Raw genomic sequence first — 17,407 nt, forward strand, 5'->3', positions numbered from 1 at the left:
CGGGCACCAGGAGTAACACAGCTCCCTATATAGGGGAGTGTCCATAAATTTGACTGGAAACTCCTCTCTCACTGGTGCACTTTATTTTCAAATGACATCTTGTTAATTGTTTTATCTCTACTTACATCTCATCCAAATATTTCTCATGTTCTAAATAAGTAGTCTATAATGTTTGGAATCAAATCATGATCAATCTTAACCTTTCTACGTAATATTCATCTTCCTTATCATATAAATAAATTAATTCAGATTATTGTCAAGGATTTACCACAACAGAGAGGTGCCAGAAGACAGCATCATCTGATTTCTCCTACTCCTGCACTGTTTAGAAGCACTTCACCTTCATATTAAACAGTGAAGGTTTATTTTAGCAGTGCAGAGGTTAATCTACTCAGTTGACAGCTCCTGGAAGCTTTCCTGCCTTAAAGCTCTCAGCTGTTCACTGTTAGTCACTCCCATCCAATATAATCAGGACCCTGGCAAGCACTCATTGCCAGGGCCAGCTTATGCTCCATGGTTAGGAAATGGTGGTTTGTGGTTTTTGTTTGAGAAGGCATTTGGTGGATTTATCTGAGACTGTTGCTAGGTTTTGGGTGTGTGCTAATTCTCCTCCTTCTCCTTCTTTGGTTTTACCAAATCCTGTACTCCCCGGTGTTTACCTCTGTTGTTTGTATGAGTATATTTGTACGATTGGTATTTTCTTTTATCCCTGTTTGTATAACCTTGTTAGTCTGGTTGATGTATTATATTACTATTCCCCTCTTACCTGGGTGTGGGAAGGGTACAGGCTGATGGTGGATTCAGGAGCTAAGGCAAGGTATGTGACCCTGGCATCTTCACCATCAGAAGTAACCCAGGGAACAAGACGGTGCCTCTAGTGTTAAGGACAGGGAAGGAGTCCCCTGGTCTCGGGACACTAAGCATATTTGTATAATTTGGTATTTTCCTTTATTCCTGTTTATATTACCTTGTTAGCCAGGTTGGGGTATTATAGAACATTACTACTCCCCTCTTCCCTTGGTGGGGGAATGGTACAGACTGAGGGTGGATTCAAGAGCAAAGGCAAGGTACATGGCCCTGACATCTTCACCATCAGAAGTAATCCGGGGGGAAAGGCGAGCTAGGGCACCCCAAGCATTAGGGACAGGGATGGAACCCCTGGTCTCGGGACATTCAACAACAGAGTCGTGCCATTTATACTAATAATTCTCCTTATCACATATATTTAATCTATTTTGAAAGTATAATTTCCCCTTGAAACTAAAAATCTTGTTAAACATATTGCTGAAATAGGTATTTATAAATTGCTAGGCCATAGAATAGAGATAAAAAAAATCTTCTTAGTAAAAAAAAAAGCTTTAATATTTTAAACTTTGGAGACCAATGGCCATGGTATCCCATTTATTTTTCCCCAAACAATGTGGAAAATGCAAAAACCCTTTTCTACTCTCTTAAAATTAGATGTCTTAGCCTTCAAAATTTAACTTAAGGGGGTTGTCCTATACTTAGACAGCCCCTTCTCAAACACTAATTTTCCGCAATTATAAAATAATGACATGTATACTCACTTCTGGTGCCAGCACTGTTTCGGCGCTGACAATTGCTCTCTGAAGATCTCATGTGACATAATGATCTCTGTGGTTAATGAGGGGGTGCTTCATTCTTCCCTCCTTCAGACTTAACCAACATCTAGAGGAAGTGAAAGCTGTGGCTGATCTGATTTTGTCTGAGGAGTTGAAGGTGAACCAGATGCTGATTGGCAGCAGGGCTGACATGACATAACGATATCATGCAAGCCCAAGGAGAGAGAGTGTTGACACCAATGCAATGGCGCTGGCACCGAAGGTGAGTATGGGTGTTATTACTTTATAAGGGGGAAAAACAGTGAATAAGAAGGGGCAGTCTGAGTGGTAAACAACCCCTTTAAAGAAAAACCATACATTTTTTTCATAAATAGTAAACGGAAAAATAAGAAACTTTGCAATATAGCTTATCACAGAAATCTTCTCCTTTCTCTTCCTTAAATGCTCTTTTATTCTCAATATTTCCAATTTACAGGCAAAATTTGTCTTCAAAGAACACAGATTTTCCTATTACTGAGATAAGAGATAACAGCTGGTGCTCATAAATTTATAAGGACAAGAAAGGGGAAAGGAGGAGCGAGAAACTAGAGGCAGACACAGACATTCTGCTGCAAGTTCTCCTGAAAAAAATGGTTTCAATTAAATGATATTTGCACACTGTCACCCCTACTGTGAACCTTCAAAAGAAAATCCAGATATATTTGCCATACTTTCCCTTATTTTTTCTAAATATCAGACACTTCTGGCAAAAATATATTCTTGTTAAAAAAATTCAGCATCTTAGTTCTTAGACAGTGTGCATTCAAAACAGGCTTTTTTCACAATGAAGTATAAAATATGTCCCCTATTTCCCAATACTGCCTTTTCACCTTTTTATATTGCGCTTCTGCCTACACACATGAATATTCAAGCATTCTGTACTCACTGATGCACAGATCATCTGGTGTAAGACCCTCCACCTGAGAGTAGCATGCAGTTAACTGCCCCCATAAAACATTTCTTTGCTAGAGTGGGAATTTTACACCCTTCTGTTGCACCCTCCACACTTGCCTCTATATTAGAAGTCTTTGTAATCAGAAAATACAGATGTGACCATTTTTTCGGCTTATAGGGATCTCTGTCGGAATTCTTTGAATGGTCTTCAACTTCTTTCTAAAATGTATGCTTTTCTAGTGTCTCCAATGCTTTTGATTATAGACCTTTTCCCCATTGTTATTTAACTTCTATACATGTAATGTACAAGTATGTTGTCAAATACAGACTTTTCAGCATGTGATAAAATAACAAGAATTATTTTATGTTCTTTCACTCTGGCAAATAGGAACTATCCAGCTTAGCCACGAAGAATCATCTGCCCAATCAAGTGAAATTGTAGCTATATAAATACACAATTATTAAATTTGCATGGTAAACACTTTAAGAAAGAAATCAAAACTGCAAAATTTTTATTTTTAGGCATCAAATTCTCCCCCAAAATAAAAATAAATCAAAAAGTTGTTTGTACCCATAAATAGTATCAGTGAAACCTACAGATCCTAAAATATAAAAATCCATTATGGATCTTAAAAACAGTAAAACAAACCATTTTTTTTGTTTTAGGCTTTGAATTATTTTTAATGTAGTACAATAAAAAATAAAAACTCTAAATAGATTAGAAAAAAAATTATTCGTTCTTTTCCATCTGCATGTTTTAGGTCTGGCAACTATGGTTGAATTGCTGACGGACCGTTTCATTATTTACACATATTAGTCTTTTCTCTTGTACATCATATTCTTTTTTTTTTTGGTTGTCTTTATTGAGCCTAACGGATGTCATTTATATGTTCTCAGTTTATGTGAATTCATGCTGCTACACAGAAAAATACTTAGTAACAATTCTTTCCATTGGAAATTATTTCAATATTTAATTAATTCAATCATAATCATTCCAAAAAAGTTATTCCTAAATTGTGCTCTGCATGGTCACAAAATTACAATTTATCAAAATCTTTGGCGCACGGACACAGTTTGGGGGCTACCCAGTAGATCTCATAACACCAGGAGGTTTGCCAACAAGGCATTTTACCTTCACTACAGTATTTAGATTTAGACATAGGGAAACAGACTAAACATTAATCCAATACATGCCATTATGGCAGTCTAAGACTCCCTACGAAGAAGTGTGTGGCAATGTTGAGTGCCTGTGGACCAATATGTTCAGATTTATACATAAGATTATCTGTTCTAAATATAAAACGACTGGCACACTGACTCCTTAGGAGACACGCACCCTATTCAACAGATTTGAAAACCCCCAGACGGCTTGAATATATGCCAAGATAAGTAAATGTACAGTTACATATAAAAAACTGTAAACGGAGAATATCATTAATTGAAATAATATTGAACCTTAGCGTAAACTGAGACTATCTTTTCTATCAGCGTCATTTGAGATCACAACTGCCTTTTACATTCATTGACTGAAGCTGAACACTAAAAGCTAATTACTACATGTATTGCTTGGATGTCGGCCATAACTTAAGACTCGATTTATCTTATTGGCATGAACTTTCTGTCAGCAAGTCTTATAAGTTATATTCCCATGTCAAAACATTACAGGTTGCATCAGATTAATAGACATTATCCGACTACAAAGTACAGAATGCAATCTAAGAACCTGAACATAAAAAAATATACAGTATGCAGTACCTGTAGAAAAAAATTAAACGTTGATCTATTGTAAAAAAAAATAAGGCTATATTCTCATGTTGCGTATTTTTATATTTATTCCTGCTGGTTTTTGCCATGAAAAATGCAGCATTTTACTGACCTAGCCATCAGAATGAGATTATTTAAATTCATTTTTTTCTGTCTGTGTGTGTTTATTTTTACTACTGCATTAGTAATGGAGGTGTCTTACTGAAACCTCTCCAATACTAATCCCCCAAAATATTATACCAATTGCCACAGCACCAGGGCAATCGGAAAGAGCTGAGGCTAAGCACCAGAATTGGTGAATCAAATATGATGTGCCACTTCTAGTGAGGCTGCTGGCTGATATTTGTAGGTTGGGAATGATTGAATAGCCATGGGCATTCCCAGCTTATTAATATAAGCCAGCAGCTGTCTGCTTTCCCTAGCTGGTTATTAAAAGTAGGGGGGGCATCAAGCTGTTATTTTCTTTTATTTATTTATTATTAAAGGACATAGGGGTCCCCTATTTTTAATCACCAGTCAAGTGAAAGCGGACAGCTGTGAAATGGTCTTATTATTCTGGGAAAGGGCCAAAATCCATGGACCTTCCCGACCTATTAATATCAGCCTCTAGCTATCTGCTTTGCTTTTGCTAGTTATTTAAAATGGAGGGTCCCAAAAATGATTTGGGTTCCAACCTATTTTTAATAACCAGCTAAGGCAAACCAGACAGCTGGGGACTGACATTCATAGGCTGGGAAGGGCCGTGGATATTGTCCCCTTCCCAGCCTAATAAGACCAGTTCTTAGTAGCACCTGAAATAACTCATTAGATGCACCAATTCTGGTGCTTAGCCTCAGCTTTTAACAATTGCCCTGGTGTGTTGGAAATCTGGGTAATGAGATTGTGGGGTTGATGTCAGCATTGTAATGTCCACTGACATCAACCTTACAAGTTAGTTATAGAGAGGCGTCTATCTGACACCCCATTACTAACCCAGTAAGTAAAAAGAGAAGAAAACACACAGAAAAAATCTTTGTTTGAAAAAAAGGTGAGGTGAGATGTAAGTATCATACACGTCCGACCCATCATGTCCACATGTAGCATAATGTCAAGAGTTGTATATAATATACCTGTGATCCACTAAAGTAAGTTAGTCTTACTTCTATTTTGTGACGCAGGTCACATATGCAATGATAAAGACCTATTGTTATCTCTTTATATCATTATAATCATTAAGGCACTGTAATTTTACAGCTAACAGTTTTTTGTACACTTTTTGCATATTTCTCTGTGATACAATCACTCTGTAACTTTATCATAAAATTATTCAGGTTTTTGCATAATTTCTAGTATTGCAATGGTTCACTGCACATATATTTTCTTTTTTTACTTCAATGTGTAGTTACATCAAGTCATTCTATATTTATATATGCTACATGATATCTATATTGGGATTATTGTTATATGACTGTTATTATGAGATGTGTGGCTGAGGCTGGTTTCACATTTGCATTCAGGAGGGCTGCGGATGGCTGCGTACTTCCTCCCTGAAGCTCCGCTTATGCTCCGCCTACTGCTGCATGTGTCCTGCGTTTCCCGTATGCACCAATAAAGGACAAGATTTTATTCTATTTTCATCTCCTCCATTCAATATTTGCATGAGCTGGACAAGTGAGTGATTTGCATTTTCACCTGGGAGTCGTACGACAGGAACTTGGTGGTGATTTGTGCTCTGCACATGTCTATTGAGAATTGGATTCTAATACGTCTGGTTGGGTGAGCTGATGAAATTTTAGTATTTGCAAGTTTCCCTGCATACCTATCTTTAACATTGGGTACACAGGGACATGTGTTGTATGCGAATGCGTCCGCATGCAGCGATTTGACGTGTGAGGCAACCATACGGAAATGCAAAATTTTGCATTTTCGTGCGGTCACCACACACGTGAAATCGCCGCATGTGGACACATCCGCATACAACGCATGTCCCTGTGTACCCAATGTTAAAGATAGGTACACAGGGAAACGCAGGATGCATACAGCAGTAGGCGGAGCATTGGCGGAAATTCAGGGAGGAAGAAGGGAGAAAGTACGGAGCCATCCGCAGCCCTCTTGAATGTAAATGTGAGCCTAGCCTAAACTATTTTATCTTGTGTCCATGCAACCCCTTGTGTAAATTATTCTATTGTTCCTGTAGTTTTTATGTCATGTATTATCTATCTTATATTAGTGTTTCAAAAACATTTACATTTTATTATACTCTTTGATCACACTGGTCCTTAATAGTAGCTGTAGGTTTATATCCTTCGTTGTGAAGGGAAATCTCTCTAATCGCATGAGGAAACATTTTAGGTTTTCATGACCAAGAGAAAAGTTCAATTTCAGCAGCTACACAGTAAGAAATGGTGAGAAATTATTTACTGTGACTCACAGGCCATAACTATTTAGGTACTTCTATTATGAAAAAAATATGTGTGCTCAATCTACAATGCTGTGCAAGTTAATTGGGACAAAGCATTTTTTAAGTAAAATCGTAAGTTGGTTTCCAGTCAGTGATTCAAACCAGTTTTAATGTATAATAAATAAATCTTGGTCAACTATCCAGTGGAAAAAGGTAATTTTCAGAATTAGTATGTAACAGTGCAGTATAACATTTTATTTTTTTGCTTTGTCCCAATTAATTTGCACAGCACTGTAGCAATAATGAAACACTTAAAGGGGTTGTCTGGGCTATTAACCCCCTTATTACAAAGTCATGTATATTTATGTGATTGCAGGGGTTCCCATGTGTGAAGAGGTTTCAGGAGTCAAGCTCTTTCCAGACTTGTCAAATGGAGGCTACATAGCCGGAAACTGTGTCAAATAGCAGCAGCCATAGCTGAGCTCCGACCACTGCTGTTATCCATTCAAACGTCACTGTCAATGTCAGACATTGGCATTTAAATGGAACACATGTGTTCATGTGCATTGGCTCCCATCAGCCCACCATGATGAGATTGCAGGACACAAATGGTTTACCACAGCAGCTAGTGGCTTACTGAAGGTCCATGTGGCTGCCCCCTTAGACTTCCTGTGAAGTCCAGCCACAGACTAAACTTCATAGGTGACTGCAATTTACACTGTATACTTCAATACTGAAGTATTGCAGTAAATAGTATACATGATCAAACAGTTGTAGTTTCAATTCCCCTAAGAGGAAAAAAAGAATAAACAAATTGTTTTTAAAAAATACAAAAAAATTATAGAAATATTACAAATTTGAACCACCCACCTTTTGTCCTATTAAAAACCAGGGAAAAAAAATAAACATATACACCGCTTTTGTAAAAGTCCAACCTATAAAAATATGAAATGTAACTATTCACTTACACAGTAGATGCCATGACGAGGAAAAAAAATCTAATCTGCAAAACTGTGTCATTTTGGTCATGCCTCCTCCTTAATAAATGCAGTACAAAATGATTAAAATGTTGTATTGGCGCCAAATTGGTATATAAAAAATGTCAGCTTCTCACACAAAGAAAAAAATTCTTACATAGCTCCTTGGATGGAAAAATAAAATGCTACAGGTCTCAGAAAATGGTGATACTAACAAAAAAGTGTTCTCAAGGGAAAAAAGTCTAAGTAAATTTGATGTCACCTACTGACCAAGAAAAGACCATGACAGAGTTGCATTTTTTCCACAATTTCACCACACTTGGAATTTTCAGCCTGTTGCATGCTAAAATAAATATGCTATCCAAAACTGCAGAGTGTCCTACAAGAAAATTAATTCTTCATATGGCCATGTCTTGCCTTTTGGCTCTTGAAAGAAGAGGACAAAAAAAAACAAAAAACCAAAAAGCTAAAAAATCATCCAGTACTTAGGAAGTTAATGACTTTGACTTAAAGAAAGATACCATTTTCACATTGATAGGTGCCCGAAACCCCCTTTGATCAGCTTAAATTAATAAAACATCCATTTTTTTCAGCCATTCTTTCATGACTTTCATGACTCATCATTTTATATTATTTATTCACCATAGATAAAAAAAACTTTTTGATAAGACTCATTAATAAACCATTACCTTAATCAGAATAAAAGTGTTTCCAAACATGTTCAACTTTTAAACATATACTGTATATATTAGGCTATGTTCACACCCTCAGTATTTGGGCAGTATATGATGTCAGTATTTGTAAGCCAAAATCAGGGACGGAACAATCAGAGGGAAAGTATAATAAAAATATGACACCACTTCTGCTTTTATCACCCACGCTTGGTTTTGGCTTATACTGTAGATACTAATGTAAAATATAGTGTTGAGCGATACCGTCCGATACTTGAAAGTATCGGTATCGGATAGTATCGGCCGATACCCGAAAAATATCGGATATCGCCGATACCGATATCCGATACCAATACAAGTCAATGGGACATCAAGTATCGGAATGTATCCTCATGGATCCCAGGGTCTGAAGGAGACGAAACTCTCCTTCAGGCCCTGGGATCCATATTAAAGTGTAAAATAAAGAATTAAAATAAAAAATATTGTTATATTCACCTCTCCGGCGGCCCCTGGACATCAGCGGGAGGATCCGGCGTCCGGCACGGCTTCTTTCTTCAAAATGCGCGCCTTTAGGACCTGTGGAATGACGTCCCGGCTTCTGATTGGTCGCGTGCCGCCCATGTGACCGCCACGCGACCAATCAGAAGCGACGTCATTCCTCAGGTCCTAAAAGGCGCTCATTCTAGGACTTTAGCTGAGGAATGACGTCGCGGCTTCTGATTGGTCGTGTGGCGGTCACATGGGCGGCACGCGACCAATCAGAAGCCGGGACGTCATACCACAGGTCCTAAAGGCACGCATTTTGAAGAAAGAAGCCGTGCCGGACGCCGGTTCCTCGCGCAGATGTCCAGGGGCCGCCGGAGAGGTGAATATAACAATATTTTTTATTTTAATTCTTTATTTTACACTTCCGATACCGATACCCGATATCACAAAAATATCTGATCTCGGTATCGGAATTCCGATACCGCAAGTATCGGCCGATACCCGATACTTGCGGTATCGGAATGCTCAACACTAGTAAAATACTGACCAAATACTGAATGTGTTAGTTTATATTAAAAAGTTAAAAATGTACTATACCATTACTAGCTTTGTGCTATCTAGGGTTAATACCAAAGTTATTTTTTTCTGTAGCACCGATTTGGGACGCTCACCGATTTGATATTGATGACTTATCCTAAGATCAAGACCCCCTTTAACATACCCTTTAAGTGTATAATGCTGTAAATAATTATTTTTGCTGATAGTACTATACAACGATGACTAGATGATTTGTAATAATAATAATAATAATAATTCCTCTGGAAATATTTCTCCATCTGCAGAAAAATTGTATATTATCTCATGAACCTACTAAAGAAGGTGTGGATAAATAGAGGAGACTGAAGAATTACATTTTTAAGACAATGCCGACATAGGTATGCAGCAAATATTTAGCAGCAATGAATGAATTTCTGTTCATTGTTTACAGGTACGGGAAGATTGTATCGACTAAGGCAATCTTGGACAAAAACACAAATCAATGCAAAGGTATGTAAAAGGATTTCTTTGAAAACGCTGGGTTCCTACTACTTGATTGAACAACAATCTGTTCCGGATTAAGTTGTGCTGATTATAGAAATGTAAAACTGTTCAGCATGGTATATCTCTAGGGTTTAGCATGGTATTTCTTGGCATGTGACCAATGTGGTTTGCATAGAAAGCTCTATGGTTTCTCGTATTTAAGAATTCTGTATATTTTCTTGTTCTTTTGCTCCAGGCTAGGTATTGAATACTAGTGTGAAATCGGAATTGTTTGCAGTACTGGTAGAATGCTTTGCATTATTATATATTTTACTATTTTCCAATTATTATTACTATTTTATTTTTATTTTTATGGGGGGGAGGTGAGTTATATTTTCTGTCTGCCTGTATTTTTTCACCACTTTTCCAAAACAGAAACATTGTATCCTATTAGCATTTTTTTTAACAGCTTCACAGGAAAGCACTGCAGGGATGGCGGGTAACTTAGAAAACAAGCAATAAGCAAGACTATTAACAATCTTTCATATTTTGAGGATAGGAATTTTAAAAATAAGTAAATTAAAAAATGGCTTTTTTACAAGTACTTTGCAATTTTTCACCATTTCTGATAATGAGAATAAGTCTTTAAGACATTTTTGTTACAAAGCTCAAAGAAATAATTTCATATGATGAAATTGAAAAATTGTTACCTTCTCATTTAGTCTCCTCAAAAGAAAAATGAGTACAGCCATTTGTATTTTCCATCTTAATATATTCTTATTGTGAGTAGCATGTAGCCAATATTTGCCCCAAATAGGGCTGTACTATAAAAAGAGATTACTAAAACAACACTAGTTTGGTGTCTGTAATTTCCAAACTGTTATAGTTTAATGTTTTGTTTAAGCACTTGTCAGTAACATTGCTAACCTATTATACCAAACCCTAGTTAGTACACATCATAGAAATATTGCTACCTACTATGGCGAACCCCAACTAGTAGGCATCATAGAAATATTGCTACCTACCATACCAAACCCTAACTACTAGGCATCTTAGCAATATTGCTACCTAATATACCAAACCCTAACTAGTAGTCATCTAAGGCCGGTTTCACATTAGCATTTACCTGATCTGCGGCGGGCTGCGGACTTCCTCTGTGAAGCCTCGCCCTCGGCCGCACCTCCGCCGCTAGCTCCGCCTACTTCTGCATGCGGCCCGCATGCGGCCTGCGTACCTATCTTTAACATTAGGTACGCAGGTCATGCGGCTGTATGTGGATGCTGCCACATGCGTTGTTTTGACGATGCGGCGACCAGCGTAGGGCGCAGTTTGTAGCATTTTTTTTTCCGCATCGTCAAAACGACGAATGCGGCAGCATCCGCATACAGCCGCACGACCTGCATACCTAATGTTAAGGAAAGGTACGCCAGCCGCATGCGGGCCGCATGCAGAAGTAGACAGAGCTAGCGGCGGAGGTGCGGCCGAGGGCAGGGCTTCACAGAGGAAGTCCGCAGCCCTCCACAGATCAGGTAAATGCTAGTGTGAAACTAGCCTTAGCAATATTGCTACCTACTATACCAAACCCTAACTAGTAGGCATCACAGCGATATTGCTACCTACTATACCAAACCCTAACTAGTAGACATCATACCAAAATTGCTACCTACTATACCAAACACTAACTAGTAGGCATCTTAGCAATATTACTACCTACTATACCAAACACTAACTAGTAGGCATCTTAGCAATATTGCTACCTACTATACCAAACCCTAACTAGTAGACATCTTACCAAAATTGCTACCTACTATACCAAACACTAACTAGTAGGCATCTTAGCAATATTGCTATCTACTATACCAAACCCTAACTAGTAGGCATCTTAGCAATATTGCTATCTACTATACCAAACCCTAACTAGTAGGCATCTTAGCAATATTGCTACCTACTATACCAAACCCTAACTAGTAGACATCATACCAAAATTGCTACCTACTATACCAAACCCAAACTAATAAGCATCTTAGCCATATTGCTATCTACTATACCAAACCCTAACTAGTAGTCATCTTAGCAATGTTGCTACCTACTATACCAAACCCTAACTATTAGGCATCATAGCAATATTGCTACCAACTATACCAATCACTAACTAGCAGGCATCATTGTGAAAGGGTTAGTAAGCTTGTGACTTACTGTACCAGTTTCCTAATTACAGAACCTGTTGTGTCTGCACATTCAAATTGATGATTATACCAAGGCCGCTTAAGGAAGGTAATAGCTTAATAAATCTACATAACGTTTGTCCCTGAAACCAATTATCATCCATGATTTCCGTTAAACCCTTAGAAGAGAGGCATTCAAAATGTGTGCCTCAATCAATCTTATCATTCTTATTGTCACTTAAAACTAGAATGGGAGTCTATATATTAATGACAGTATCCTCAAACTCTAAAGGATTTTGCAGGATAATCATTCAAAAACCATCAGAAAGTGACTTTTGGCATAGGTGGTCTAAAAACAAGTCTACAAGTTATTTCGGAATTCCAAGTCAAAATACGGCACAGTTAAAATGTCCTATCACTTGGCATTTGATTGTTAGGAGTTAAATTTCAAGGGGCTGCAAGATTTTTTCGTCTTTTTGTAAAACAGGTTCCCCATTAATTAGCCGATACCAGTTAATGGGTAATCCAGTTATCAGTACTTGTTGGGTAAACTAGAGGCAATGCTTCCCTAGCTGCACCGTCTGAGGAAACAAAAAGCACATGGTAACAGCTGAAATAATGAAATGTTATTGGAATTAATGACCATATTGGTTCCTCCATTGAGTCTGTTTTTATGGTTGCTCTCTATACCACCTCTTTCCTAGAGTTCCTCAACAAGAAATGCCTTTAAAGTGTTAAAAATCCAGAATTTTTAAAAAGTAATGTATAATGACAATGTTTCCCATGGAAGAAACATAAGTTTTTACACCCCTAACACAGATGATGAAGCTGAATCTTGTAGCTCCTACACAGTTATCACTCTTTAGTGGAGTCAATTCAAAACAAGAAATATATATTTGTTGCTAATGTTTAGTATGAAGTTACTTCTTTCATTACAATCAGCAAAGGCTTTGATGTAAAGTATTGTAGAAATGTCAAGTACTTAAATATATCTATTGACAAGGCAACTTTTGAGAAGAAAATAAAACACTACTGAAAATGGCACATCAAGAGGTTTCTAATCCCTGTGAACAGCTACGGGAAAAAATAAGTAGGTTGCCAATCTCAAAACACTATTTCATAATTTGAAAAGATTACCTGAAGCAACCTAAGGCATTTTGCAGAATATCAGGAGCAATATCATTTCCACCGTTGACCTTTGTTTTGTGGAGAGCGTCTGCATTATACATATATTTTGATATAATACATTTGCGAGACGTAGGAATAGATTGCATGGAATTGTTCTAGACTCACATAGTAAGAGGTGCGGTGCTTGATCTGGCAGCAGTTCTTAAGTTGCTTTCATATCTTTGGGCGCTGACAGAATGAATAATCTATGCCTTCTGGATAGGGAATAGAAGGAAGTTAAAATGCCAAACATATAGGCACATTTCAGCGAATGTGAATTACTATCATCTACATCTGTCCCCACTGACTGGTTAATTATGTGCATGCAGGTTTACTTGCAGTTGAATGAATACTTATTGCCATCTATATTCCATCCTGATCTTCCATTGTGTATCATAAAGCAAACTGAGCAGCCAGAGAATCATTATATTTGTCAAACAAAATATGCTGCAAGTATCATATATTTACTGTTCAATCTTCAGGTCGGGGTCATTCATCCATGTCGAAGTGCCTCTTTGAGCTTTGCTGAATAATGTAACCCGTTTTGTTTGCAGAATGGTCAGTTTCTGGTGAATAAGTGTGATCTACAGTGCAGTTAAAGTTCTTTCTGTAATATTTTTTTTACGGTTATATGTTCATAGATTAATATTGGTGCTACATTTAGACTATCATTATGCCGGTGTTTCCTAAATAAAGACTGAACTGGCAGATGTAGAAGCTGAAATACCCAATGGTAATAACTGCTTGTCAAATATTCTTTGTGCCCAACAGCAACACAGGGCACTCAGTATTGAATGGTGTCCATTCAAAAAAATGGTTGACCACATACTACATGGTTGTAATGAGTTCTGCAAAGTAGAATCTGTCTGCAATGGTTCTCCATAAAGCTCCATTGTGGAAGTTGCTGAGCAGACCTAACGTAAAACCTTCATACGGCTTATGGAAAGGAGGATGTCCAAGACTAAATTTATGGCTGTTAAACAGTAAGCAGCAAATGTTACCCTCTGTAGCAGAAATATAGAGGCTTGACCCCTTCAATGAACTATTGCATTGCTGCCCATAATTTTAGACAAATTTAGAGAAATTTGTGGCCAGCATGGTGACTCAGTCGTTAGCACTGTTGCTTTTGCAGTGCTGCGATCCTGGGTTCAAATCATAGTACGCGCAAAATCTGCAAGGAATTTGTAAGTTCTCCCTGTGTTTGCATGCGTATACTTCAGCTTCCTTCCAAAGAATTACTGATGGGGAATTTAGATTGTGAGCCCCAATGAGGAAAGTCATGATAATGTCTGTAAAGCGCTGTTGAATTAATGGCGCTACATAAGTGAGTAAAAACAAACAGCATAAATTGATATGAGTAAACCTCGACCACAAAGGAAGGACCAAAAAAACTAGACTTCCTGAAACTTTGAGTACATGAATAATCTACTCATTACACCATTATTTATCTAGAAAACCCCTTATTCTTCCTAAACCAGCAGAATTATTAGATGGTAACTAGCGATGAACAGATCGATCGGTGGAGGATCAGGTTCAAATCGAATTGCTTGAAATTTGTCATTTCATGCAAATTTGATCACTTTCAGATTCCATTTGTAATTCATAAAAAATAAACCTTTTCCATACTCAAGAAACATCTAAGAGCCGACTAATTCAGTTTTGCCTGGCCGAGCGGCCTTCCTTATAATGTTAAGTACAGCAACTAGGATATCACATCCTAGTTTTTCTAGCATATATAATACCTTGTTCAGTGATGATCAGTAGGGATGAGCGACCTTTACTTTTATAGGATCGGGTCGGGTTTCACAAAACCCGACTTTTTCAAAAGTCGGGTAGAGTGAAATCGGCCGATCCTATAAAAAAGTCGGGGTCGGGGTCGTCCGAAACTCGAAACCCAATGCAGTGCATTGGGTTTCCATGGTTCCCAGGGTCTGAAGGAGCGGAAACTCTCCTTCAGGCCCTGCGATCCATATTTTAGTGTAAAATAAAGAAATAAAATAAAAAATATCGCAATACTTACCCTCTGACGCGCCCTGGTACTAACCGGCAGTCTTCCTTCCTTAGAATCAGCCTTCCAGGACCTGGCGGTGACGTCGCGGTGACATCGCGGCTTGTGATTGGCCGCGCGGCCGCCCATGTGACCGCTCGCGCGACCAATCAGAAGCCGTGACGTCACCGAAGGTCCTTCAAGCGCTGATTCTTAGGAAGGAAGGCTGTCGGAAGGAAGCAGGGCGCTTCCGAGGGTGAGTATATACCTAATAGGAAGCCTAATAGGCTGTCGGAATAGAAGCCGTGACGTCACCGAAGGTCCTTCAAGCGCTGATTCTTAGGAAGGAAGGCTGTCGGAAGGAAGCAGGGCGCTTCCGAGGGTGAGTATATACCTAATAGGAATATACTCACCCTCGGAAGCGCCCTGCTTCCTTCCGACAGCCTTCCTTCCTAAGAATCAGCGCTTGAAGGACCTTCGGTGACGTCACGGCTGCTGATTGGTCGCGCGAGCGGTCACATGGGCGGCCGCGCGGCCAATCACAAGCTGCGACGTCACCGTGACGTCACCGCCAGGTCCTGGAAGGCTGATTCTAAGGAAGGAAGACTGCCGGTTAGTACCAAGGCGCGTCAGAGGGTAAGTATTGCGATATTTTTTATTTTAATTCTTTATTTTACACTTTAATCTGAATTCCGATACCAATTCCCGATATCTTAATCATATCGGGAATCGGTATCGGAATTCCGATTCCAGATTCAAAAGATCGCCGACTTCATGGCCGACCCCACACTGGGGTCGGGTCGGGTTTCATGAAACCCGACCTTGCCAAAAGTCGGCGACTTTTGAAAAATCTCGACCCGTTTCGCTCAACCCTAATGATCAGTACCACTAGGTGATCAGAGATCAGTGGTTCCCAGTTGGGTACAGGACTAGTGATATGTATGACAAAGCTGACAGATCATATTGAAATTATATATTTTATTATTGTGGTTTCTTTCTTTCTTTCCCTCCTCTCCTTTTGCCATTACTCGAATCGTCGGGTGGAAATTTGTCGAAACAGTAATTTGGAATTTCAAATGATCTGCTCAACTTTAATAGTAACCCATACAGCAAACTTGAACTCAGGGGATATTACCACTAAATTCTTCATCTTCAGCGCTAAACCCTACATAAATATTAGTTATTATCTACTAAACCACTGACCATCGAGGATATTATTAGAGCTACTATTAATAAACCTCAAAACCAGTCATCAGGCGAAAAGTAACCAGTTTTTGCTTTGATATAATTTCTGCTGCTCCCCTGAGTATTTTTCTTTTTTCTTTTTGAAAATCTGCCATACAGGTTCCAGAGATATTGGCCATTTTCTTTAATGGTAATGTTTATGGGCTTTATCAAGAGAGCATTGCTCATGGGATTCTTTAGTAGTGTGTCTTTAGGGTGCTTTGAATTACCAACCTGTGTGCCACACCCCCTTGGAAAAAAACCATAAAAATTAGTACTAAATAAAAGGCCCCATATGTTTGGAACTGTATGCAGATTAAATAAAACATTACAAAATCCAAGGGAGCCTATCATCATGAAAATGCAGTCCAATCTTCTGGCTCCATGTTATTGAACATGGGTAGCTGACCAGACTGATATATTGTCCATAAATAGAAAGATGCAGCACTCACTGTTCCTGGTGAAATTCTTTATTCAGTAGTCCTCACCTTTGGAGCCATAGAAGGTCACGCAGGGCAAATCGGTCTTAGTCCGCATTTGGCTGCACGTTTCTCGTCGCCATGTTTGCACGCTACTGAATAAAGGATTGCACCAGGAACAGTGAGTGTTGCCTTTTTTCTTGGAAAGCACCCAAATTTTCCTTTCTTCACGGATTCCAAAAATGCTGTTGCATCGGTCAAGAATATACCAGCACACTGTTTTTAGTGCTGGTACTCATCTCTCCTTGCTGGCTGAAATTGATATATTGTTTTGTGAAAAAAAGATTCAAAGTGACCTGTTTTTTCATAATTTAGCTTTCGGTCAAGTCTTATCAGTTACTGCCAGCTTTCTCTCTATTCATATTTATACAAAGAACGCTGTCAATCACTGATTGGGTCCAGTGGGTGGACCTAAAATCACAGTATATGCAGAAATTAACATGATTAAAACAAGAGAGATACTGAATCTTTTCTCAAAAACTATATATCCAACTACCATGGTTGCCAAATTTACTTTTTTTCTGAACAACTTACTAAAAAATCACAGAGAGACAGCATTTTTACAGACACA

At 38.5% G+C, this 17,407-nt stretch overlaps 1 protein-coding gene across 4 annotated transcripts in view; it reads left to right on the top strand.

The window, feature by feature from the left end:
* RBMS3 (RNA binding motif single stranded interacting protein 3) overlaps nt 1-17,407 on the top strand; it is a 983,638-nt gene that overhangs the window by 322,542 nt on the left and 643,689 nt on the right. For all 4 annotated transcript variants that reach the window (XM_069730019.1, XM_069730018.1, XM_069730016.1 and 1 more), the window contains exon 3: nt 9,783-9,841. In XM_069730019.1, the coding sequence (XP_069586120.1) occupies nt 9,783-9,841 (59 nt within the window). The remainder of the gene's footprint in view (nt 1-9,782; nt 9,842-17,407) is intronic.

Source organism: Ranitomeya imitator, chromosome 6 (genome assembly GCF_032444005.1).
Source record: "Ranitomeya imitator isolate aRanImi1 chromosome 6, aRanImi1.pri, whole genome shotgun sequence".
NCBI lineage: Eukaryota > Metazoa > Chordata > Amphibia > Anura > Dendrobatidae > Ranitomeya > Ranitomeya imitator.